This window comes from Pagrus major, chromosome 9, assembly GCF_040436345.1.
Source record: "Pagrus major chromosome 9, Pma_NU_1.0".
Classification (NCBI taxonomy): Eukaryota; Metazoa; Chordata; class Actinopteri; order Spariformes; family Sparidae; genus Pagrus; species Pagrus major.
The window spans coordinates 20,246,913-20,270,492 of NC_133223.1; the positions used below are offsets into that span (position 1 = coordinate 20,246,913).

The following is a 23,580-nucleotide window of genomic DNA, read 5'->3' on the forward strand; positions in this document are numbered from 1 at the left end:
ACACTAGAAATGGCCGTACAGAATGGTGGAGAATGCGGGCGACGCTTTCCAACTGAACCGTAATTTTTACAGAATTCATAATTTGTGTATTTTATATTTTTGTTTGATGTTGCGGTGTACACTGCTGTCTCTGCTACTGCTTGTGTTGTCGGTCATGGCACTCAGCCAGACACAATCACTGTTTTTGTCACAAAGCCTTAACTAAAGTTCATGATTACATTTTTTAACCACGACTGGTGTTGTACTGAAACTAATAGCGCAGTACTGTCTGAAGCAATGATGTTAATGTTTTAGTTTGTCAATTTTAGATAGAGCCAATTTTAGGTACTGTGTTTACTACTGGGTAGATGAGTAATTAGGCTTGGGGATTAACGTAATGCATGTAACAGGATTACATAATTAGGATTACAAAAAAATGTAACTGTATTACGTCAAAGTTACAGATAAAAAATGTGTTATTAGATTTCAGATACAGTTTGTATAAAGCGGATTATTAATAGGATTACATTTTTAAAATAACGACTGATACGGTCTGAAAACATGCACGCGAGCACTCATGACAATACTTCACAAGTATCAACAAAACCTTACAGAGGACACGCTCGTTATTAAAGGGACAGTTCAGGTTTTTTGATGTGGAGCTGTATGAGGTCAGCTCGCTCCCCTGTGCGGCGAAGCAGTGCAGCAGAGCATTATAATGCTGTAAGTGGTACCAACAGCGAGACATATTTTAGCCACTGTAATGGGGCCGACCTAAAGAATATGTATCGGTTAAAGTGTGCGCTATATTTTTTAACATAACACGCTTGTGCGTAGGAATACGGACATTGTATGGTTGAAGGAATGTAGTCCCAAAGGAAAGGGCTGTCTGATGGCAACGTAAAACACCAAAAGTGTTCAAAACTTAGCATAAAATACGTCTTGCTGCTGGTACCATTTATAGCAATACATCGTCTGCTTACCTGTCCATGCTACACGCTGCTTCTCCACACAGGGTGAGAGCTGATGGTCATCTTCTCCAGGTAATACACTGACTAGGGATAAGTACCTCATATCATATCCAAGTCCAATTTACTGAAGTGGAGTGAAAAGTACAATATGTCCTTCTGAAATGTGTTGGAGTTGAAGTATAAAGTGGCATTAAATGAATGGGAATACTCGAGTAAAGTACAAGTATTTCAAAATAAGTAAATGTACTTTGGTACATTCCACCACTGCGTATTATTATTTACTACAAATGTCAATGGGATTTTGAGTGAGGTTCTGAAGTTTCAGAGCTTCAGCTTGCTGCATTGTTACTTCCTTCATAAGCACTAGGAGCACTGTGTGTGTGTGTGTGTTTGTGTTTGTGTTTGTAACTGTGTGTGTTTTTAGCATCGTCGGCCTTAGTTTGTATCTATAACTCACACTCTCATTTCTCCCTCAGGATTTGGACGGCCTTCTAGCTCAGCATGGTACTGTAGAAAACGTGGAACAAGGTACAGAACCCTTCTTCTTCTGTCCTCTGTTAACTCGTCATCGTCATCTGTCTCCAACTGTTCAATGCACATGTGTCTCTTTAGCAACACACGCACGCACACATGAGACCTCCCAGTGAGTCGAGTCTCTCTGTGTGACTTGACTTACCATCATCCCACACACACCCCATTATCTAAACATAACCCATCTCTGCATATAAATCAGCCTTTATCATCTCGTCTGCGTGCGTGCATGTGCGTCTTATGAGTCTGACTGAGGGAGAGCAGGCGTTTAAATTACATGCAGCCTCTATAATAAGCACTGTGTATCGCCGTGGCTCCCCTTGGCTTCAGTATGGATTAAAGTGAGCAGACATGGCAGACGTCCAGTAGTAACGTGTTTGCGTGTGCATCTGTTTTGGGGAGGTGCATCGTGGTAATGGGGGAGGACACTGTAGGCGCCTGTGGTGAGGCTCTGATGGTGCATTTGTGTGTTTATGTGTGTGAGTAGTAAGCTCCAGAGCTATCCCCAGGAACTTTTAGCTTTCTACACACATGCATGCACAAGTAGTGAGGGGGATACACTCACACACACGCGCGCGCATGCTCATGCAAACGGTGTCTCTCTGTGCGTCAAAAGCAGCCAAGACAAACTGCCACCCACTGTAGTCATGACAGGTGTTAAAAGAGAATCCAGGAGAGAAATGACTCCTTACGCGGCCGTGAAACAGCCCGCTTCATGTGCGATTTCTTCGTCTTCTTTGTCTCCGAACATCAGAGCTGCACAGTAACAGCGCCCGATCAAAGCTTTCCCCTCCGTCCGAATTGCGTCCCAACTTCCTGTCACTTTTCTCCGTGCGCTCTGGTTACGGGGTGAGGTTTTGGAGGACTCCCATGTTCTTGTGTGGCATGGTGAAGGCTGCCGGTGGCGGGGCGGGGCAGAGCTGGCTGTGAGCGCCGGGGCCGGGCACCATGCCAGGCTCTGCCCACTCACCCTCTCTAAGCCAGCTGGGCGCTCTCACTGGTTTTAACCCTTCCAGAGCTGCTGCTGCTGCTGCTGCTGCTGCTGTTGCTGCTGTTGCTGCTACTGTTGCTGCTGCTGCCCACCACGTTCTTGCAGATTTAGAAGTTATTGTTTTCACTGACAGAGAGACTTTCTAAAGTCTCCTTTTAAAAAAAAATCCCTTTTTTTAATCACCCCGCATGTCTTGGCTCATTTATTCTAGTCTATTATTCTTACTTGTCAAACACTGTAATGGAGTTAATAGCACTTTTTTTTTGAAAGATATCTAAAGCATCTGCAGTTTTTTCAGCATCAGTCCTCACAATGAAAGAGCTTCTTTGTTGACTCATCATCTTGACATGTAACGGTTACACAAACAGAGATCCATCATTGACAGAATGGAGATGCTGTTGTCTCTTCTGACAGAGGCCTTCGTGGACCAGAAGGCATTTTATCAATAAGACATGCTGTGTTTCTTTTTTCTCTTGTTATCACTTTCACTGTAGCTCTCTCCACCTACAGACACTTAAAGGTACACTCTCCACAGTACATAAAATGTTCTTCCATCGAAAAATAGAATGACAAGAAGGATATGTGTAGTGCACAAAACTCACATAACACTTACATAACTAAAAAGATGAGTATGATAAGCGGGTTATACAGTTTTTATGCTCATTGACAACATTTTGCTGTCCACCTTTTCTACTAGAAGGCCAGTGTTTACTTTTTTCCTTCACTTTGAGGCTGCAAACCACAATTACTTTCATTACCATTTAATCTGGCAGTTATTTTCTCAACAACCTGATTATTTGTTTGGTCTGTAAAAGGTCATTCAATTGTTCACTTTGTCCTAACAACAGTCCAAAACCTAAAGATTTTCTATTAGTATATCACATGAAAAGAATATTTGGCTCAAGTAAAAGTAAAACCAGTAAAGTATTGTTAACCAACAATATAATCCTTTTTCCTAGCTCCCTAAAATATGGGTCACTTAACCGGAACCAGCATTTTCCATGGAAACAGGATGCTAATCCTCATTCTTAGAGCAACTGGTATAGCGTTTCATTCATTCATTAAGATCTGGTCACCGACTTTTATTTAGGTAAATACTTCTAAAACTATTCTTATTGCTTAGCCTACTTAAGGTTTATTTATGCTCCCTTTACGTACAAAAATAGATCTCTCCGTTTCACACGATATAACCGTCACTGCCCGCATACTTCCAGGCGTCCTTGACGTTGCATGGATGTTAAGCAACGAGTCAAATTGTTCTTGCACGGACCTCCACTTTTCCTTTGCCACCGTCCAATCTCCTCCCAGTTGTTCTGTAGTAACTGTTTGTCTCTGTGCCTGGGCGAAGTAACATCATGCAGATGTTTAAAAGGTGGAGCCCCATTCATTGCTATGAAAGCTATAAAATTAACCGGATCTTCCTTGTTGTAGGGCCCATAAAGCGTGCACACTAGAGACTTCCACTGACCGAACCGGCTAACTTCCGGATTAGCGCCTGGCTGACTTAGACAAGGTTTTGCAGCCACTTCTTTCACAATGTAAGCTTATCAGAAAAAGTCACGTGACGCTGTAATTACACGGTTTGGCCACTTTAAAAGTTGGCTTCAAAGCCTGCCACTCTTCCTGAGCTCTTCCATAACCACTTCTCACTTGAACTATTGGCTACAGTGCTACACTGCTCCCCACGACTACCGGAGATACTGGTCCGTTGGTCCATATCCATAAGCTACGGACAAAATTAACACAGAGTATGGACAGATTCTCCCCCGTATCCATATATAACGTTGAGCATAAGTGAGCCATCAGCTAACGCTTCTAAAGCCTTGAACTGCACGTCTGCCTTTCTCACTGTAGCCCAACGAGAATTACCTGGAGAAGAGCACAAAACCCACAATCAAACAAAAAATGACCAACAATGAATAACAAAGACCTGCAGACATCGCTGAGGGTGAAATGAGCATTAGTAAGGCACATGAATTAAATAGCCTGAAGCTTGTTATGGAATCAACAGCAGAATAAAACATGACAGAGGCCGACAACACAGACATGTATAAACAATAAAAACTCTCCAGAGGCTGCAACCACAAACAGCAAAAAGAGAGATGCACACACACACACACACACACACTCAGAATTAGCCAGGAGGCTTGTTTTCCTCCGTAGTCCCTGGCCAGGTGTAAAGTTATCAACCTAAAATCAAGAAACATTTGTAAAACAGCAATCATGATGCAAGGTATGTCAATTACAGTAAAATCAGGACAAAGACATGGGCAGCAGGAAAAGCAGAATCAAGCAAATTACAATGCATCAAAGCTAAAACAAACAACACAACAACAAGCAAACACAAGCAAGTACAGACATGACGGGCAGAAACAGACAACCATAGGCACAGACAGATATGAGAAACAGGACAACAGTGACAATAGTAATAACAGCAACGCTAATTGATTTGGACACTTTAACCTATGATGACATAACTCTTTATTATTTTACTGTTAACTGTTGCTTTCATGGGTTTTTACTCTGTAACAGATGTGACCTGATATGTAGTAAAGCTCAATACTTGAGGTGAAACAACACTTCAGTTAAAGTAAAATTAGTCATTGATAAAAACACACAAGTACAAGTACAACTGCACGGAGATGACTTACATGAGTAAACATAATTTGTTACTCAACTGATCAAAAGTAGGTACTTGAGTTAATGTACTTAGTTACATTCCATCACTGCAATTACCCGATTAAAGTCACCCCTCAGTTCAAAGTTGTGTTTCCCAGCAGGAATCAAACACACAGCTGTAAATTATAAGTTCTCTCTGCTCCGAGCAGCACAGGACCACAGGTCTTCCCCAGGTGTATCTCTGTTGTTCACTGCATCGCACTTTACAACAGATTACCTGCTTTGTTTAGACTGTCATGTCAAACTTAAATCCCTTATTGTGCAACTGGCAGAGAGGCTATTGTGTTTAGCAGCTCCTGTGTGTAGAGGCAGCAGCAGGATCTGGAGGGAAGCCAGTGTGGTGACGGCTGTAATGGATTCACACAGACGAGTGGCTCTCTGGGTCACCACGGGAACCTGGACGCGTGTCTGACTCACCTACGGCAACAACAAAGACCTGCTACGTGTGTTCGTGCCTTTGTTAACTGTATCTCATGGTTTTGCTTTTTGTCTCTCTGTCTTGTTTCACAGTGAACACTGATACAGAAACAGCAGTGGTGAATGTTACGTACGCAACCAAGGAAGAAACTAAAGTGTAAGCAGCACAAATACTGATGCAAGTACCTGTGTGTACGCACAGACAAACAGCAGCAACATGAGCATCATTGTTCACATACACCAAGGTCAAATCATGGTCAAAACTGGGACATCTATGGAGTTCATTTCTGCCAATTAAACAAGAAAAATAATATGAAAACTAAGCTTGATAAAAAAAAGAAACATTCCCAATGGTAAGTCATGATTATTATGAAAATTATAAGAGAAAAAGTCAACATTTATCGCATAATTTTGACTTCTTATCTCACGATTATGGTGTTTTATCTTATCTTAATTACTCTTTTCTCATAATAAGTTATTATCTTAAAATATTATCGTGATTATTACTTTTTATCTTATAATTATTATTTACCATGGGGATTAATTTTATAAACAGCTAGCTTTTCATAAATTTTTTTCTTTAACTGGCAGAAAAGAGCTTCCATACACATCCTCCTTGTAAACTTTAGATTATTCACAACATGTACCTTAACAAACATGGAGGTGGCTGCACAGTTAATGTAAAGATGACGGCAGAAAAAAAGTAACTTTGGTAACAACTTTTATTAAAGTATACATCCACATCGAGCTGAGTTGAGTGGTTAAATGTACCTATTTCTCTTCATGTCAACCTTCCGTCCTAACTGGGCTTTTTGAAAATGTCCCCCAGAGTGACGATGACATAATCCTGCCCAGTGAATATCAGGAGGAGTGCAGCAGTAGAGTTAAAAAGACAACCTTGTATCTCCTCTAGCATTCTCTACGATCACACAGTTTTTTCCTGTTGTTAAGACGTTTCAGTGTGGAGGAAAATCTTTTACTGTTATGGCCTCATACCTCCTCTTTCTGCTCCTCCATCTTGTGTTTCTCCCCACAGAGCCATTGAGAAGTTAACAGGACACCAGTTTGAGGACTACTCTTTCAAGGTGTCATATATTGTGGACATGGATGCTGCTCCGCCTGACCAGGCTCCCCGCACGCGGCGTGGAGGTCGGTCGTCCCGGGACCAGAGCGGCTCTCAGCCCGGGACCTCGGGAGACTTTGGCGCTCCACACCCAAGACAGCTCGACTTACCCATGCGCATACTCGTGCCTAACCAGATGGTCGGGGCCATCATCGGCAAGGGCGGCCAGACCATCAAGGATGTCACAAAACAGACACACTCAAAGTGAGCTACACTGTCACGTTAGATGTCTCGCCTGGCATTTTGGTTTTCAGTGGAAGACGATCACATGTTTACTGTTCTTTCTTCATGTCCACTCCACCTTTAAGGCACAATATGACAAACTTTATTATTCATATATACAAAAAAAGCACGTAGATTTGACTTTCTGCTCTCTCCTCCCTCTCTGTCCTTCTCAATGTTGTCATCTCAGGGTGGACATTCATCGGAAGGAAAATGCAGGCGCAGCAGAAAAGCCCATCACCATCCACTCGACTCCAGAGGGCTGCTCTTCCGCCTGTCGCATGATCCTGGACATCATGCAGAAGGAAGCCTGCGAGACCAAGACGTGAGTCGGCACCCCGACAAACATTCACAAACGTGCACATAAACACACTTAGCGGTGCTTCTGCAGAACATGTATACACTCCCACAGGGAGATTAGCTATAATGTCGACAGGGCTATAATCTTATCCTTTAACCTGCCTGCAGACCTTTTAATCTGACTGTGCGGGCAGTGAGACCACTCACCACTGACACAGTAAACACAGTGCGCACGACACACTCACATAGGCTAACACGTGATCGCAGCTTAGCATTTAAGAAACGAGGCCAACATGTCTAATAGGGCTTGACACTTTTAACAAGACACTGCACCTTTTAAACTCCTGAAGCTTCTGCACCAACCTTTAACACAAAATGCCAGCGTTTGTCACTACTCGTTTTTAAGTGTGTTGTTTGAAGGGGGGCTGTACTGCTGAACATCGCCCCTGGCCATGTGTGCACACACTCAGTGTTGTCGAGTGGTGATGTGATGGCTCAATCCTACAGCGCTGGATTCAAGACATATGCTTCCTTTTAAATAGACACAGACATGCAAGATAAATTCGAGGAGATATCATTCTGTGGTCGCTCATTGACCCAGAGAATATTTCAGGCTGTGATGATTGAAGCTGGTGAGCGTGCGTGTGAAGCATTCGATCTAAATAACATTTTTCACCTTTTGCTGTGATCTCACTTTGCTTCCTGACATCCAAAGGAAATTAATGTTTTGTAGCCACATCTGTGTTTTCTTCTTGAGTTTGCCAGAAAGAAATTTAAGTCAGATTTCAAACTGTTAAAGGAATAACTTAAGGAGAAATGTGTTTAAAGAAACCAGACAATAACCTGTTGGAAAAGGGCGCTTTAAACTTTATTTTAGGACAAAGTCACCAAACTTTTTAAGTTTTTGACCAGATTTGACTGGTGATTCTATATATGCAGTTTCTGTGTCCAGGTGACCATTAAAAGTGAAGCTCTGTCTCTCACCCCATTCATTTAGAAAGGAGCCTGGTCTTGTTCGCCCAAAACAGCTGCCCAGGGGCTTTGCCAAGATGGCAGCCGGTCTTCATGCTAAGCTAAGCTAATCAGCTGTATGGCTGTAGCTTCATATTTACCGTACAGCCAAGGGAGTGATGGCACATCTAACTCTCGGCAGGAAAGCCAATAAGCGTATTTCTCAACACTATCCATTAAAGGGTAACTCCACCAATTTTACACATTAAAGTGTGTTTTCAGGTCTTGAGGAGTACTACAGCATATGTGATAAAAGTAGCATAAAGCCTTTTGTGGCTCAAGAGGAAGCTGCACGTTATCTGATAAATTGGCTCCAGGGATGTCACTCAGTGAGTACGGTGCATTGTGGGTAATGTAGGCGAAATGGAAGAAGAATACATTGAATAAAACGGCAATATCTCTAGTTTGTTATGTTGTTTTCAAACTGTCCATAATGAGTCCAACAGTCTTACAGGACTGCTTTTCAAAACCTTGTGCCTACATTACCAACAATGCACCTTAGCCACTGAGTGACATCACTGGGGGCAATTTATCAGATTACATGCTGCTTCCTCTGGAGCCACAAAAGGATTTAAACTTCTTAGTGGAGTTATCCTTTAAAATGTGTAAATAAAGAAAATGGGGAAAAAGTAAAAATATCTCAATTACACCAGCATGTGTTCAATAACTGAGATGAATGTGACCCAGATGTAAACAGTAGTAAGTGGGTTGTAGCTCTGAATGCCACGAATATTTCTTGGAATTGAAAAAAACATTTGGCAAAGAAGCCAAAAAAACAAGAAGATTTTAATTTCATCTGTCTCTTGTTTCTGTTAAGGTTGATTGTTGGAAGTCATTTTAGTCAAAGTGTCTGCCAATAAACATGGCGTCATTTAACGACAAAAGATCAGCCTCAATCTATCAAAACATTAATCCTCCTCTCAGAAGTCAACTCAAAACACCACCCGGCCCTGCCGGTTATGAACCTGTCACCTCGGGCACCCCACACCCAGTTGTTTCACTATGGAGGCGCCCAGTGAAACCTCAACCAGCTCAACCCACAACACTGTCATCGCCCCTCAGTTGCCCCACAGCTCACCCCAAACTGACTTCACTTTACAGCAGAGATCAGCACACAGATCAGATTATAGCATGCCCCACCCCTACAAACACACACACACATACAGCATCCCGCCCACATCTGGTTACCCTCCACCCAACCACAGCCTTAATTCATATTTACACTCACCCCACAGAGCAGAAATATCGATTATACAGAAATATCCATCACAAAAATTTCCCAGTATATAACACAAAGAGGGAAAAACTGTAAAACTGAAAGAAAATATGCTAGAAAATGAATAAAAAACCTTACAAAAAGGGGATGATGTAAAGGGGAAAAGGAAATGGGCGGGGTTGAACCATCAGGTTACTGATGCTAAGCAGAAAGGATCTCCTTGTCTTGTTCGAGGTTTTCTAGAATCTGTTTTTCTTAAGTTTGACAAACTGTAGAACCTGTTTGACTGATCTATCGTGCCGGGGAGTGAAGCATGTTTCTACTTCAAAAGGATGAGACGTCGAGCTCGTAAAGTTGTGAGAGCCAGCACGCTTTGCAAAGTTATGGGAAAGTTTGCTTCGGGCTGAATGCCAAACATTTTTGTTAATGGTTTTGGATCGACGATCAGTTATTTTCTAATAATTTCATGAAAGTTCCCATGAAAAAACTGTGTAATTTAGTATTAATTATAGGCAGAATAGAGACTACTAAACCATTTATTAATTGCTGGAAAAAAAAAACTTTTATAATGTAATACTGCAGAAATAAGAATAAATATTAGTTAAATAGTTCATCTGCCCTCCTGCTGCAGGCTTTTGAGACATAGTTCAAGACTTAATCGTCGAAATTAAAGAACCATTTTCATTTGTGCCATCAGTCCACCAGAACATTTCAGGGTTTTGTCGAGCTATTTCATGGAAAATGAACCCTCTTAAATCATCATAATTTGTACAGTACAGAAGAAAATGGGACTCACTTTTCACTTTAGCCAAATTACACAGCTTGGACAATCTATTTTTCCTGCTGAATATTTTTAAATGTACCAACTGCAATAGCAAGAGAAAGAATACCAGTTCTCAGCCATGGCTTTCTTCGGCTTCTATGTCTATATGCTTTTATAGAGGGAAGTCTCTTTTCAGTAGGGTTAGAAACCTGCAACTACCACCAATGTGCAGCTGAGATAATGAGGATTCAGAAAGGTACTTAGGGTTTTCACATATCCTTCATAGTTTTAGAAGAAGTATATCCAGTTGGATTTTGGTGTGGATCCAGATCTGTGGGGAGAGTAAACTAGACTAAGCTCAGCAGCTAAACGTTTTGCAGACGTTTTAAATCTTATACCCCATGAGATCTGCTTACATTATGGTTAAGCAGCAGTGGGTGGTTTAAAATTTAGAGTGATTCAGGGCGATCCAGTTCGATGTTGGATAGGGCTTGATGGAAGAAAATTCAATAGAAAACTAAACAAATCATGCAAAAATCCAGGAGAAAATCTATAGTTTCACATGCTTAGAGGGAGATTATCAACGGATCTTCACCCGCAGTGACCAGAAGCTTTTTCTGAGCTGTTGCAACAGCATCTTGTTTACTGTAAACTGCAGTGAAAAGTGTCTTCATGCTGCGGTAACTTTTGGGTGCCCAAGGACAAACACTCAGCTGCAACATATGTTTAAATTGATTTTTTCTTAAATTTTTCGAAAAAATACAAAAAAGTAAGCATCGCACACAAATGTCTTAACACTGTGCCTTCATGCTTACAGCAGCACTTCCAGCTGGGCAGCGATCCACATTCCTGTTCATCCCATCACACCATGACATTCCTGACACCGCATCACTGACACTCAGCAGAACTTATTTTCTGTTATCGCCCTTAACCTGTGTGTGTATGTGTGTGCGTGTGTGTGTGTGTAGGACGGAGGAAATCGCCCTGAAAATCCTCGCCCACAACAGCCTCGTGGGCCGGCTGATTGGTAAGGAGGGCCGCAACCTGAAGAAGATCGAGGAGGAGACAGGGACCAAGATTACCATCTCCTCGTAAGTCGCCACTCTCGCCTTCCTCTTTCTTAAACAAACATGATTTTGCAACAGCATCGAATATTCGTCCGAGGACAGTTCTGACTAACGCGCACAGATGCCAGGCAGTGATTTGTTGGTGCCACACCTGTCTCCGCCCACACTCATTAGCCTCCCAGCATGTGGTTTCACTTAACTGAGTTGTTAGAGAACAAATGAGAAGAGTTGATTACAGCTCCTTCACTCCAGAACATGATATTAGAGAGGTGGCAGTTACACCCCATTTAACGGACCGTGCTCACCAACCTTCGTTCATTTAGGGCTAATGAATTGCTCTGTCTCCGTGAGCTCTGAGGATGTAATGAGGCTTGAGAAAGAGACAGAGAGGAGGAGGAGGGAGGCGAAGAGAGAGAAGGGAAGAAGAGGGTCCTTCTGAGGAGAGGCAAACAGTACGTTCAATATTGATGTTTGTGTGAAATCCCTTCAGAGTGTCCTCCACGTCCAGCAACACTGATGACAGAATAGATCGGTTCTGCCTCAAAGGCCCAAAGTTTTAATGGTTCGAACAGCTTCCAGGCCGACCACTTTATGGAGCGATCGCTTATTTGATCCGCGTAATAAGACTTACACAGCTCACCTGTAGTAAAGGTGATAAAAAAACAAATATTTCATTCATGTTTCCAGATCAGAAGTGAGCATTATAGCTGCAAAATCAAAACCACTTTCAGGTTTTAATTCTTATGCCTCCACCGCAGCGATAGCCGTGGCCTCAGGCATTGTGTTTCCAGGTTGTCCTTCCCTCCGTCTGTCTCATTCTTGTGAATGTGAATATCTCATGAACATATGGGGCCAGATGTATAAACTATGTGTACGCACAAAAATCACACACGCATCTTTTTCCCACACATAAATAAAGGAAGCGTGTATGGTGAGAATGTGCGCACCCCACGCATACTTCACACCTTTTTTAGAGATAACTCTAACTTATTGTTTTACAGTCTACACATGTTCGGTAAAATGTCACTGAGAGGAACATCTATAAACTTAATTTTAAATTGTTTCAGTAGGAGCTCTGTAGATTAATCATTGATCATCTTTCTGACGTTAAAGAATGATGATTAAAATATTGCTGCGATGATGGTGCGGACGCTAAAAATCCACAGCTGTGTGTAACCGTTGCACATAATGAAGGCTGTTCTGCGGCACAAGTATCCAAACAGATGTTTTAGGGCGTTTCTACATCCATTTATTTATTTTTTTCCCCCTTTTTTTATTGTACAGACTGAACATATATCACATACAATCGGCGTTATGTACACAGTAAATACCTCTACAACATATACAGTAAGAAAACAACAGCAACACTGTGAGAGGTGGAGGTGTTGTTCAAATCAGACAATACCTGAAGCTCATCTTGGAGCAAATTCATGAGCTACACAGTTACACTTAATCTGCTATGGAGTTCAAATATGACCTGATTGTTTCCCATGATGCTTCTAGTCCTGGATCAAGGTGCCTTAGTGTGGCGGCAGCTCGTTCCATCCCGAATGACTCTATAAACTCGTCAAACAACTGATAAAGATAAAACGGTTTGGAGTGCTTATCTTCCAATTCAAAACAATCATCCGTTTAGCAGCATGACAATTTTACACATCTCATTTTACTCACAGACAACCCCTCTATTGTGTCCCTTAGCACACACACAATAGGACATTTAGGAACAACAATGAGAAGGTTTTCTGTGAGGACATTTATTACTGACCAGAAGGAATTCACTGCAGGGCATTCCCACAGACTGCCTGCATCAGGGCACCACGCTGACCGCAGCCATGCCAGCATCTGTCTGAGATCACCTCGTTCATTTTATTACATTTTACTGCCCTGTGCAAGACTTTCATTTGAATGATTCTATATCAGACACATTTTGATATTGTTGAAGTATTTCACATTTTTAGCCACTTGGCTGCAGAAACAAGGCCTCGTATGTCTTTCTACATCCATTTACGGATAAATGCGGGAGTGGAAATTAAGCTTGTGCATGTGTGCCCGTGTCCATAATGACTCAGATTTATAAAACAGGATCACCAGGTTTATAAATCTAACCAAAAGAAAGCATGGTTTGTGTTTGTGCATACACACAGTTTTAGTCGTAAATTTGCATGTTTAATGCATCTGTCCCCTGAAGGGAATTTCTTAAATTTGACACGACATGTTGCAAGTTACTGCGCTGCAAACTATCCACTGCAATCATACATGTTACTTTAGTGATAACCGTCCTCCTGCTTTAAAGTCTTCACTACATAGGCTGGACAAACATGGATGTAAACTGCAAATTGACAGCAAACTGCACGACGGTAACTTCAATTTTTGACCCGACCTTCTGTCACAAAGTGGTCGCTAATCTTCCCCGGGTCAATAAACAGCAACAACCACAAATTATAATCGCAATATCAACAAAACAGAGAAATAAAAATGCGGAACAAGCCAAACATAAAGGTTAGAAATCAAGGGAAATAACTCACAGATTAAACGACCGCTAAAAGAACCCACAGTAGTCTGGCTGCTCCACAAAATGATACAATCAAGCTTAATATCTCTCTGCAGTGTTTTTTCTACACTAATGCTTCTTGCACAGTTTTTCTCTTGAAATAATAAAAAGAGAGAATGGATGAATCAATTCCATCTGTATGCACCTCACTGTGCTGATATTCACATCCTGACCTTGAGTTTACAACTCGTCAGTAGTGTTCATGTCAACATCCAAGTTGTTAATCACGACTGGGAGATATTTCTGAAAGCTCAACGGGGCAGAGAAAGATATCTCACGTCAGCCAACCTCAACGTACAATGCGCTGTGTTTTTTTAACTCGCGCACAGCCAACTCTGTAATCAAACGACCATCTAAAGTTTACACCCGACGCGATTGCACGTCATTAACACGGTAATCTTTCCCATCAGAACTGGGATCAGGCTTACTGCCATGTTGGTTTTCACATACAGTGCAAGGAGTTTGTCTTGGTATTTTGGTGTGGAACTGTAAACACAGTACAAGAAAATATAAAGTGAATATAGAAGCAAGTACTTTCAGTCAAGAAGCATAAATAGGAAATTACACACAAATAAAAATATGATATAAACAATAAAAGCAATTTCAGGGGTTTCAATTTATTTTAAAGGCCTTAACTTTAACTCTGCTTTTTGTGTAAAACAACAATTTGTTCCTTGTAAATCAAATTATTCTCTAAGAAGCTCTGATCAGACCCTCTTTATGTGCCCATGTATGTTTTTTTGTTTGTTTGTTTAAAATGTAAAATTGGAGAATTGCCTAAAAACCCTCCAGGGGCTTGAAAGGTGGCCACTCTCCAGGCAGCAACTGCAAGAAAAAGAAAAAATAATATGTATCAGTTACATTTAGGGCACAGAAAAAGACAGAGACGTTACTCCACAACAATTCGTCTCATAAACACACGTCTGTCACACAAGGTCAATCAGACAAGGTCACACACACATTAATTCATTCATGAAGTAAACACAAACCCGATCGTTAACGGTCTGAGAACACACACTCATGTGATATGATTTAAAGACCCAAGACAAGAAAGAGAAAAAAACACAATCATACGTAAAGTATTGGCTGATAGAAGAACTTGTGTGATGACAAATTTTAAAAATATATCAGCGATGAATAAACCGGGATGAATTCAAAGGATGTTGGCATAAAAGCTTTTATGTTTCAGGGTCCCTCTGACTGAGATAAAATATCTTTCAATATCTGTTCTCTGTCACCGTTTAGCTTATCTCAAAAAGTTTGTGTATCACTCTTCTTTCGTTTATTTATTTATTTATTTATTTATTCATTCATTTATTTATTTATTTATATATTGAACATTATTTCTTTTCTTGTGATTATGTCTAGATTAAGGTTGCAACTCCTTTCTGTTGTTCTGTCTTTGTTCTTTCTTCTTTGTTTGTTCTTTGTGTTGTAACTGTTGTGTTACATATTTATGTGCCTTGTGCTGTTTTGTTTCCAATTTTGTTTGTTTGGGCCCCCTCAAAATGAGACGATACATCTCGAGGAGTTCATCCTGAGATAATACACTTCTGACAATCTAGAACATGACCATTGTTTAAATGAGAGAGCGGTGCAGTTGTCGTGTGCAAGAATGTGCAAAATTTCTCAGTATTAAGCTTAAAGAATATTCTACCATCGTATGTCACAGGTTCTCACACGTGTTACTGAACAGTCTGCGTCTTTAATTCAAGGTCAGGGGTCTGGAACAACTGGCGATAACAAAATAGGCTACCGTTTAATCAGTTAATTAACTTCACATCTCTCACATTTCCGGTCTTTCATAATTAATTATTAAAAAAACGCAGTCTGCAGTAAAAAAAAGGTGAAAATGATCAAATAATGGTTGAATTCGCTGATAACAACTGAAAAGATTTTTCAACACATTTTTTTAAATCTATGTAGAAAAGAGGTGCAGTTATTATTTTAGCATCTAATTATTAAAAGTGTGCTACAGCTTGTGTTTAATGTCACTGATAATAATTATTTACTGATCAATAGATGCATTCAAAATAGAAAACATTACACTTGTCGTCTGGGCCCGGATTGACTTGACCTTCAGTCCGGATCGAGCTGCATCATGGGAAGTGTAGGAACCAGTGTTTTTGGAGCTAAGGAACTGAAAGTCAGCTTCTGTTGCTTAATTTTTCACCATTCTCCTTTTTTTTAATCTCCTGTGTCCTCCATCTTTAAATTGTATTTGAGGGTGTTGATGCTACAACCTTCAGTTACACTTAAGTGAGAGAAACACACAAAGGACAGGAAATGCATTTAAAACCAGTTCACACACCTCCACCTTCTGAGAAAGCAGAATATGAGTGTGTCTGCTGCATATCATACGCTTACGTGTGTGTGATCTCCTTGGTCGCAGGTTACACGACTTAACCTACAACTTTGAGAGGACCATCACGGTGAAGGGCAGCTTGGAGGCGCTTGGCAAAGCCCAGGTCGAGATCATGGGGAAGCTGAGGGAAGCCTACGAGAATGACATTGCTGCTGTAAACGTAAGCTGAGCTTAAAGGTTACCATCTGTGCGTGTGTGTGCGTGTGTGTGTGGGGACATGATCTCAGGTTGACTCATAGACTGACAGGTGAACAACGGAGAGGGAGTGAAGTGAAGATATACAGGAGGATAGCATGTTACCACCAGCATTAGTAATGTGTGTGTTAATGGATAACAGTAAACGATCGCAGAATAGCTCATCAGTGAGTCGCTCGTTTGAGCACAGCATGTCTGCGTACGTGTGTGTGTGTGTGTGTGTGAGTGTCTGTTCCACAGAGCCTCTGACTCACGCTCGCTTCCCCGCTGCGTGTGTCTGTGTTCTTGCTGTAACACACTGCGTTTCCCAGCATCCATCTGATATCTGTAGGCCGCCTGCTCTCCCTATCTCGCTCGCTCTGGCCCTGCTCCTCTTTCACACTGCCCCGATGACATCACCGGTGCTGCGGCGCAGAGAGGTCAACCTCAGAGGAAGAGAGATAGTGATGATATCACAGAGTGAAACCCTCCCCGCTGCGATGCAGTAAAGCAGAGATGGATGCTGATGAAGTGATTGCGTTCCCTGTGACGATGAGCAGCAGTTACTTGTTGGGAAAATTCAGAATCTCTGTATCTGCTTCTTCTGTGCTACTTTCACACAAGTTGACAATCTCCTCCCTCTATCTGACTGTCCAAATATTGGCTCCGGGAGTGATCATCAAGTGGTATCACGCAGCATGCGGTTAAATTGCACCGGCTGGCGAGAGCAGTTCTGGCACCTGTCGGGCTGAGCGAAGGCTCCACAGCAAGCGGTGAGGGCCATCTAGCGTGACACTGTGGATATTACACAGAGCTCTCTGGGAACAAGGAAGTGAAAGGAGACCGCGTGTCTCCTCACGAACATGAAGCCAGAATAGCTGACTTGACTGTGAGGGAGACATGTTTTTGTCGTGCCAGCGTACCTCCAAAAACATCTACTTCTCATGAGCTAAAAATAAACCCAGCCCTGTTTTCAGCTCTGTGACAGTGGATTTTCCAGACAGTGCAGGTTTTTTTAAAAAATGGTTTACTCATCAAAAGAAGCTTGAGGATTGTTTCAATCTGTACTGGACATACACAAATGAAAATGACCCTTTTGTGTAACGGAGTTAGTGGGAGTAAAGGAGCAGTTCACACAAAAGGGCTGCGACTAATTGTTGCTTTTATTATCAGTTAATTTGCGGATTGTTTTCTCAATAAATCAGTTAATCATTTGGCATATTGAACAGTCCTGCCCCCAATGACATTTACTATTTTCCAGAGAGCAGGGTACTGTCGTAGTACTTGTGTTCAGTTTTTGCGAACGTCTTTGTCTTGTCTTGAAATCGACCAAATTCATCATGTCGTGAAAATATCCCAAATTACCTACATTCACAAATAAATAAAAGTAAGATAAGAAAAAGGAGGCAAAATCCCCAAAACTGTGCAGAATTTGGCTCATTATTCTATCAATATTTTATTCAGATCAAATCATAATCATGAAAAAAAAATCACAAACATGAAAAAACACCTGTTGGATTTACGACGTTTCAATTACTTGTAAAAGACGACTCTGGATTTTATTTCTAGACCAGTCGAGACCACAACTGCAGGGGTATCACTGTACTGAATAATTGTTTGACACCAGAGGTGGCAAATGTACACACATTCTTTACTCAAGTAGAAGTACAGATACGAATAAACGACTGATTCAACCTCTTTACTCAAGTAAAAGTAATAAAGTACAGGCTCTGAAATGTATAAAAGTATCCGTTCCTACCAGTGCGAAGTTAACTGAACCGCATGGCCTATTAATATAATTTAAAGGCTATTAAACTTAAAGGTAGAATCAGTAGGATTTGTTGGAGCTGTTCATAACTGCACCAGAAAGATAGTTGATTGATGCGGCTCATTTTCCGGGACACCAAAATTGAAAGTTTAGGTTGGTAAAGTGTCCCGAGCACAAAACAAACTGAGAAAATAAGATAATTTAGACAGAGGGCTGCAGGGTCTCTACAGATATGAGACAGTAACACGACACCTCACCCAGAAAACCTGATGCTTGCACAAAAATAGTGATGTGTTTGTTGGATGGTAAAACATGGATAAGCAGTGTTGAATGAGGGGATGGTTTTAGGTACACGTGTAAGGCTGTGAATGAAAAGAGGGTAACGCCTGCACACGTACTCCACGTCCAGTGAAAAAACCACACCCATATTTATACTGACACACTCTGTGGATGCTGCTGAAGTTAATCATACAAACTGTGCTGAGTAAGCATCCAAAACAACTTGGTAATCAGTAAAGTACACAGGAATAAATACATGAGGAGCAGCAGTAATACAATGCCATATATCAACACATCAAACATACATCTTATATATAAATACATGTTATATCAAATTCATCGTCTCCTGAATCAAGATGAAGTTACCTTCATTCACAAATATATTGAAGTAAGTTGAAAGAGCATAAAAAGTAAAATTCCACTATATAATATTCACACCTGCAATAAAAGCGGTGAAAGAAGAGGAATCTTGTTTTTATAAGAGTGTGTATCCTTCATATCAGTTTGAGGACGGCCTGTCGTTCCACTTTTTATCACAAGCTTGTCGTGTGAGTGGGGACTTGCACTGATCTGGTCTCGGTTTATGTGGTGTTGACTACAACACTGGTGCAAAACAGCATTTTCAAACCGCTGCTGCTGCCAAACAACAGTCAAAACTCAAATAAATTAAATTTAGTATAAAAGGAAACAAAGAAAAGAAGCACACACTTCTATTTTAGAAACTGGAACCAGAGAGTATATCATGTGCAAAGAACATTTCTGTCAGGAAGGTTAAAATAGGGAAATAACTTAATTCTACATCAACATCATTAAAGATTTCACTAAAAACAAATCTTTTGCTTGAACCAGATCCTGGAAAAAACATTCACCTTGTTAAATTAGATTTAAGATTTTTTGTGTGTTTCTAGTATTGGTAACAACTTGGGCATGTTGTTTTAAAATACATATATTGTAGGATAAATTATCAAAGAAATTCAACTGTGTTATTGACTTTGTTGTTTCCAGAAAGGTGCAGGACTTATATATTGCGGTAGAAAATGGGCCCACAGTGAGTAAAAACGTTACCGAAGCCATTGAAAAGACACAGAAACTGCTTGTGGTGCGGAGGGTTAACGATATAAAGATTATTCGATTATCTTGCTGACTAAGTGTCTCAGACCCAACTTGTGTTTTGCAGGACGTATTTACTTTCTTACTCTTTGAGTCAAAGACATTGTCTTTGTCATTTAAAGCAATTTTGGAAACTACTGGTGCTGATTTATCATTGAACAAACAGTTATAAATGTACTTACTTAGAAGGAGTCACTTGAATTTGCATCATTCTTCTCTGTACCTCTTAATAGCTGAAGATTTTCTTGCTCACTGCAGTTGTAGTCAGCGTCCTCTTGCAGTAAGAAGTGTGCTTGTTTTGCAGCTTGTGGATTAAAACTTTAAACTTGAAGAATTGCATATTTTCAGTGAAAGTTGGTAAAAAGATAAATAAATAAATAGACAAGCCTTAAATCCTTTTCAACTGGTGAGTAAACCTGCCTCTCCTCTTCTGCTCAGCAACAGGCTAACCTGATCCCAGGCTTGAACCTGAACGCTCTGGGCATCTTCTCCTCGGGTTTGCCGGTGCTGCCCCCTGCTGCTGGACCACGCGGTGCAGTGCCCCATATTGCACCAGCAGGATACAACCCATTCTTAGTGAGTATGCTCTTTTTACTACCTCTGCACACAACCATAAAAGGTGGGAAAAATGATTTTAAAAATTCCTTTTTCAGACCAACTTCACCCCAGTTGGTTTTACACGCCCAGCGCCAGCAGGGATCAGTTTTGACTTGATAAAGCAATTTGTCTCCAACACATGGTAAACCAGGTTCCCCCTGAAGTGCTTTTAGAAAAAACAATACGGTGTTGACTCAGGTCTTCCTGCATGATGTTGCACACAGTTTGAAGCGGCCAAAATTCCCCCATCTTCTCCACAGATGAGTCAGTTTGTCTGTAAAACAAAGTCTCCACTCATTGCCTGACGAGGTCGGGCCAGAGTGGTGTGAGACAGTGTGCGAGAATGTATTCGCGTGTTTCGTAGTCAAGAAAGTTAGTGTGTGATTCACTGCGAGTTTATGCCCTGAAATTCCCCTCAATAGGAGCTCGACATGTGTACGTGCATGTGCCTGTGGATGTGTGTGTTGCTGTGCCATCTGATCAGTCTGCTTGTCACTTCACTTTCAGAGTCACTCTTCACATCTCAGTGGCCTGTACGGGGTTCCTCCAGCAAGTGCCATCACCCACCAGCACTCAGTATGTTTCCCTCGAATCTGCACTACAGACAATGTGACCACTAATTTATTGTGTTTGTGTGGTGATAGATAATTATTTAAATAGCTGAGGGCATTCAAAACCATGTTTTTTCACACTCAAGAAGCTTAGGAAAAGCTGTTTGTACTGGAAAGTCTGTCTTTGCAAGTGACTTATGGTATAAATGCCACATTATAAAGAAAAAGAGGGAGATTTAAGACTAATCGAGAGGGAGACATAAATATAACTAACCATGACAACCTCTCAGCCAACGTCTGCGTAGAAGAGAGAGTCTGGCATTCCTGCGTACCATCAGCGAGTCACCAGAACACCACAAATATTTCTGGAAGGGGACTTTTCAACCCACAGTTGTCCTGTGGCCCGTAAAAATTCACTTTATAAACCTCGAGTACACGAGTGTTACCATGCTAAGAAAAAAAATAGGGCAACCATCGGCCTTAATAGGAAATACTCGGCTCGGAGATGTTTACCCAGAGAGAAAACCCTTGAAGAGAGCTCGATTTAACTTTTCAGCTGTTCTTAATCAAAACTTTTGCAGCTTTTTAAAAGCAGTTCTGAATGTGTTTTTATTGCCACCCTCTCTAGTAGAGTTTAGTGACAGTGTAGTAGTAACAATAATAATAATATAGCACCTTTCATACATAAAATGCTTCACAGTGTGGCATTAAAAATTAAGTTAATAGAAAAGTTTTCATACAATCTATTGTTCTCTGTGTTTTTCTCTCTCAGCAACAGGCTCAAGAGCAGGAGGTCGTCTACCTCTTTATTCCAACTCAGGCAGTCGGGGCCCTGATCGGCAAGAAGGGCCAGCACATCAAACAACTCGCCCACTTCGCCGGAGCTTCCATCAAGGTGGGTTTGTCAGCGCCAATAGAGTGCTGAGTTCAGTCAGGAGGGCGGAAAGACGTGATCGACCTGCCCCTGAGTTCACAAACATGAGCTAAGGGAAGACACTGCAACCAATTTTGAGATTTTGAGCTAATTTTGCTTCTGTTCTGGGTGTAGATGCAAACTAGCAAATATTTAGTTAGATAGCCTCATTTTCATTTTTAAAAATTAAATATCAGGAAAATTGTGGTTCAAAAAATGGTTGTCCTAACTTTTAAAGTTTTTTCTCACAGATATCTTTACTTCAGTCGCACTTACATACAGTCCTGTCTTTATTCTGAAAGTTTTTACAGAATAGTTAATATATCATTTATAGCCTGATTTTTATACCCAAAACACTGCAAAAATTATTATGTTTTTGGCAGTAATATCTGATTTATGGAGTGATACAAAGAGATATCCAAAATTGACTTTTAACTGTGTCGACAAAGTGAAACAGGAATTTTGAACCTGGATTCATCCAATGTTCTGGAAATATAAACAAGTAATTTACACATTTTTTGTGTAAAAATGTTTTTACACAAAAGCCTTTAAAGGCTGTTTTCTCAAAATTAGTTTCTTTTTTTAAGACTCTGAGCAAAAAATCTCAACTTCAATAGCACTTACATACACCAAACTTTCCAGTTTGATTTCTGTCTATATTCTAAAGGTTTTAAAGTATTTTCTCCCGCTGTAAAAACCTTCAACTGTAATATGTCAACAAAACCTGACTTTATCCTGACTTTATTAGCATAAAGAAGAGTTGTTTTTATTAACAGATGCTCACATTACAGTGCAGTTCATGAAGGAGATAGACATAAAAAATAAACAAAAACACATCAATGAAGATAATCCGATTATTGTAAATAGTGCATTTTTGACCAAATTGTGCCTAATTTGCATAATTAAACATAACATTTCAGAAAACTTGTAGTACAAAAAATAATTGTCTTAATGTGAGTAATCATGCTGACATCTACTAGTTAATCATTAACCTGCAGCGTCTCCCCGTTAAACCTGCATCACGCCTTTTTCAAACTTCTCTAGCGAGCTGGCATCAGGTTGGCAGCTGGCTCCGGCTGACTCAGCAGCACTTTACGGACCACTGCTGAGGATGTTAGTTATTTATGGTGGAAAACAAAACAAAAAAAGGAGATGACTAGTGAGCTGAGCATGTCAGAAAGCCCCTCGAGCTCCGTCTGCAGAGGTCGGACAGCTGGTCAGTGGATTCTCACGACGTAATCAAAGGAGTTTCTTTTATTTGGAGGAATGTGCAGATGATTCACTGGTTACATGCGCTGAGAGAGCACGGAGATCACCAGCTTATGGACACGTTTTCTCCTTATTTGTATCCATAACCTGTCTGTGTGTGTGTGTGTGTGTGCTTCAGATTGCCCCAGCTGAGAGCCCAGAGTGTCCTATGAGGATGGTTATCATTACTGGACCCCCAGAGGCTCAGTTTAAGGTAAAAACCCACTATGAATGTGTGTATTATGTCATTCGAAGGTTGTACACAACCTTTTTTAGGATATAATGATCAAATTAAAAGTTAAAAATCATGATTTTTTACCTTGTGGTGTATTATAGTAAACAGCAGCGGATCACTGTGTGTCCCTGTTTTCCCCAGTCTCTCCTCGCCTCATTCCCTCCTCTTTATTCCAGGCTCAAGGTCGGATATTTGGGAAGCTGAAAGAGGAGAACTTCTTCACGGCGAAGGAGGAGGTCAAACTGGAGACGCACATCAAGGTTCCCTCAACCGCAGCCGGCAGAGTCATCGGTAAAGGCGGCAAGACGGTGAGTCAATGGCCACATGTAACAGTAACAGCAAAGCTGTTTTTTTGTTTTGGCTTTTTGATTTTTCATTTCTACTTCACACATCGAAGACTTCACACTTCTTTGAACCATTTTTAACAACAATATCTTTACTAAAAAAAAAATAACTCTGTATTAACATAATAATACTTTTTACTTGAGTAAATTACCAGCGTGGTTGCCCCACACACCA

General features: G+C 40.9%; 1 protein-coding gene across 1 annotated transcript in view; it reads left to right on the forward strand.

Annotated features, from left to right (window-relative positions):
- The window catches only part of igf2bp2a (insulin-like growth factor 2 mRNA binding protein 2a), a 64,086-nt gene that overhangs the window by 37,530 nt on the left and 2,976 nt on the right, over nt 1-23,580 (forward strand). Inside the window, exons 4-14 of the mRNA XM_073474208.1 lie at nt 1,427-1,478; nt 5,662-5,725; nt 6,605-6,895; nt 7,104-7,238; nt 11,172-11,294; nt 16,214-16,346; nt 19,956-20,093; nt 20,622-20,690; nt 21,438-21,560; nt 22,966-23,040; nt 23,238-23,369. Of these exons, the coding sequence (XP_073330309.1) occupies nt 1,427-1,478; nt 5,662-5,725; nt 6,605-6,895; nt 7,104-7,238; nt 11,172-11,294; nt 16,214-16,346; nt 19,956-20,093; nt 20,622-20,690; nt 21,438-21,560; nt 22,966-23,040; nt 23,238-23,369 (1,335 nt within the window). The remainder of the gene's footprint in view (nt 1-1,426; nt 1,479-5,661; nt 5,726-6,604; nt 6,896-7,103; nt 7,239-11,171; nt 11,295-16,213; nt 16,347-19,955; nt 20,094-20,621; nt 20,691-21,437; nt 21,561-22,965; nt 23,041-23,237; nt 23,370-23,580) is intronic.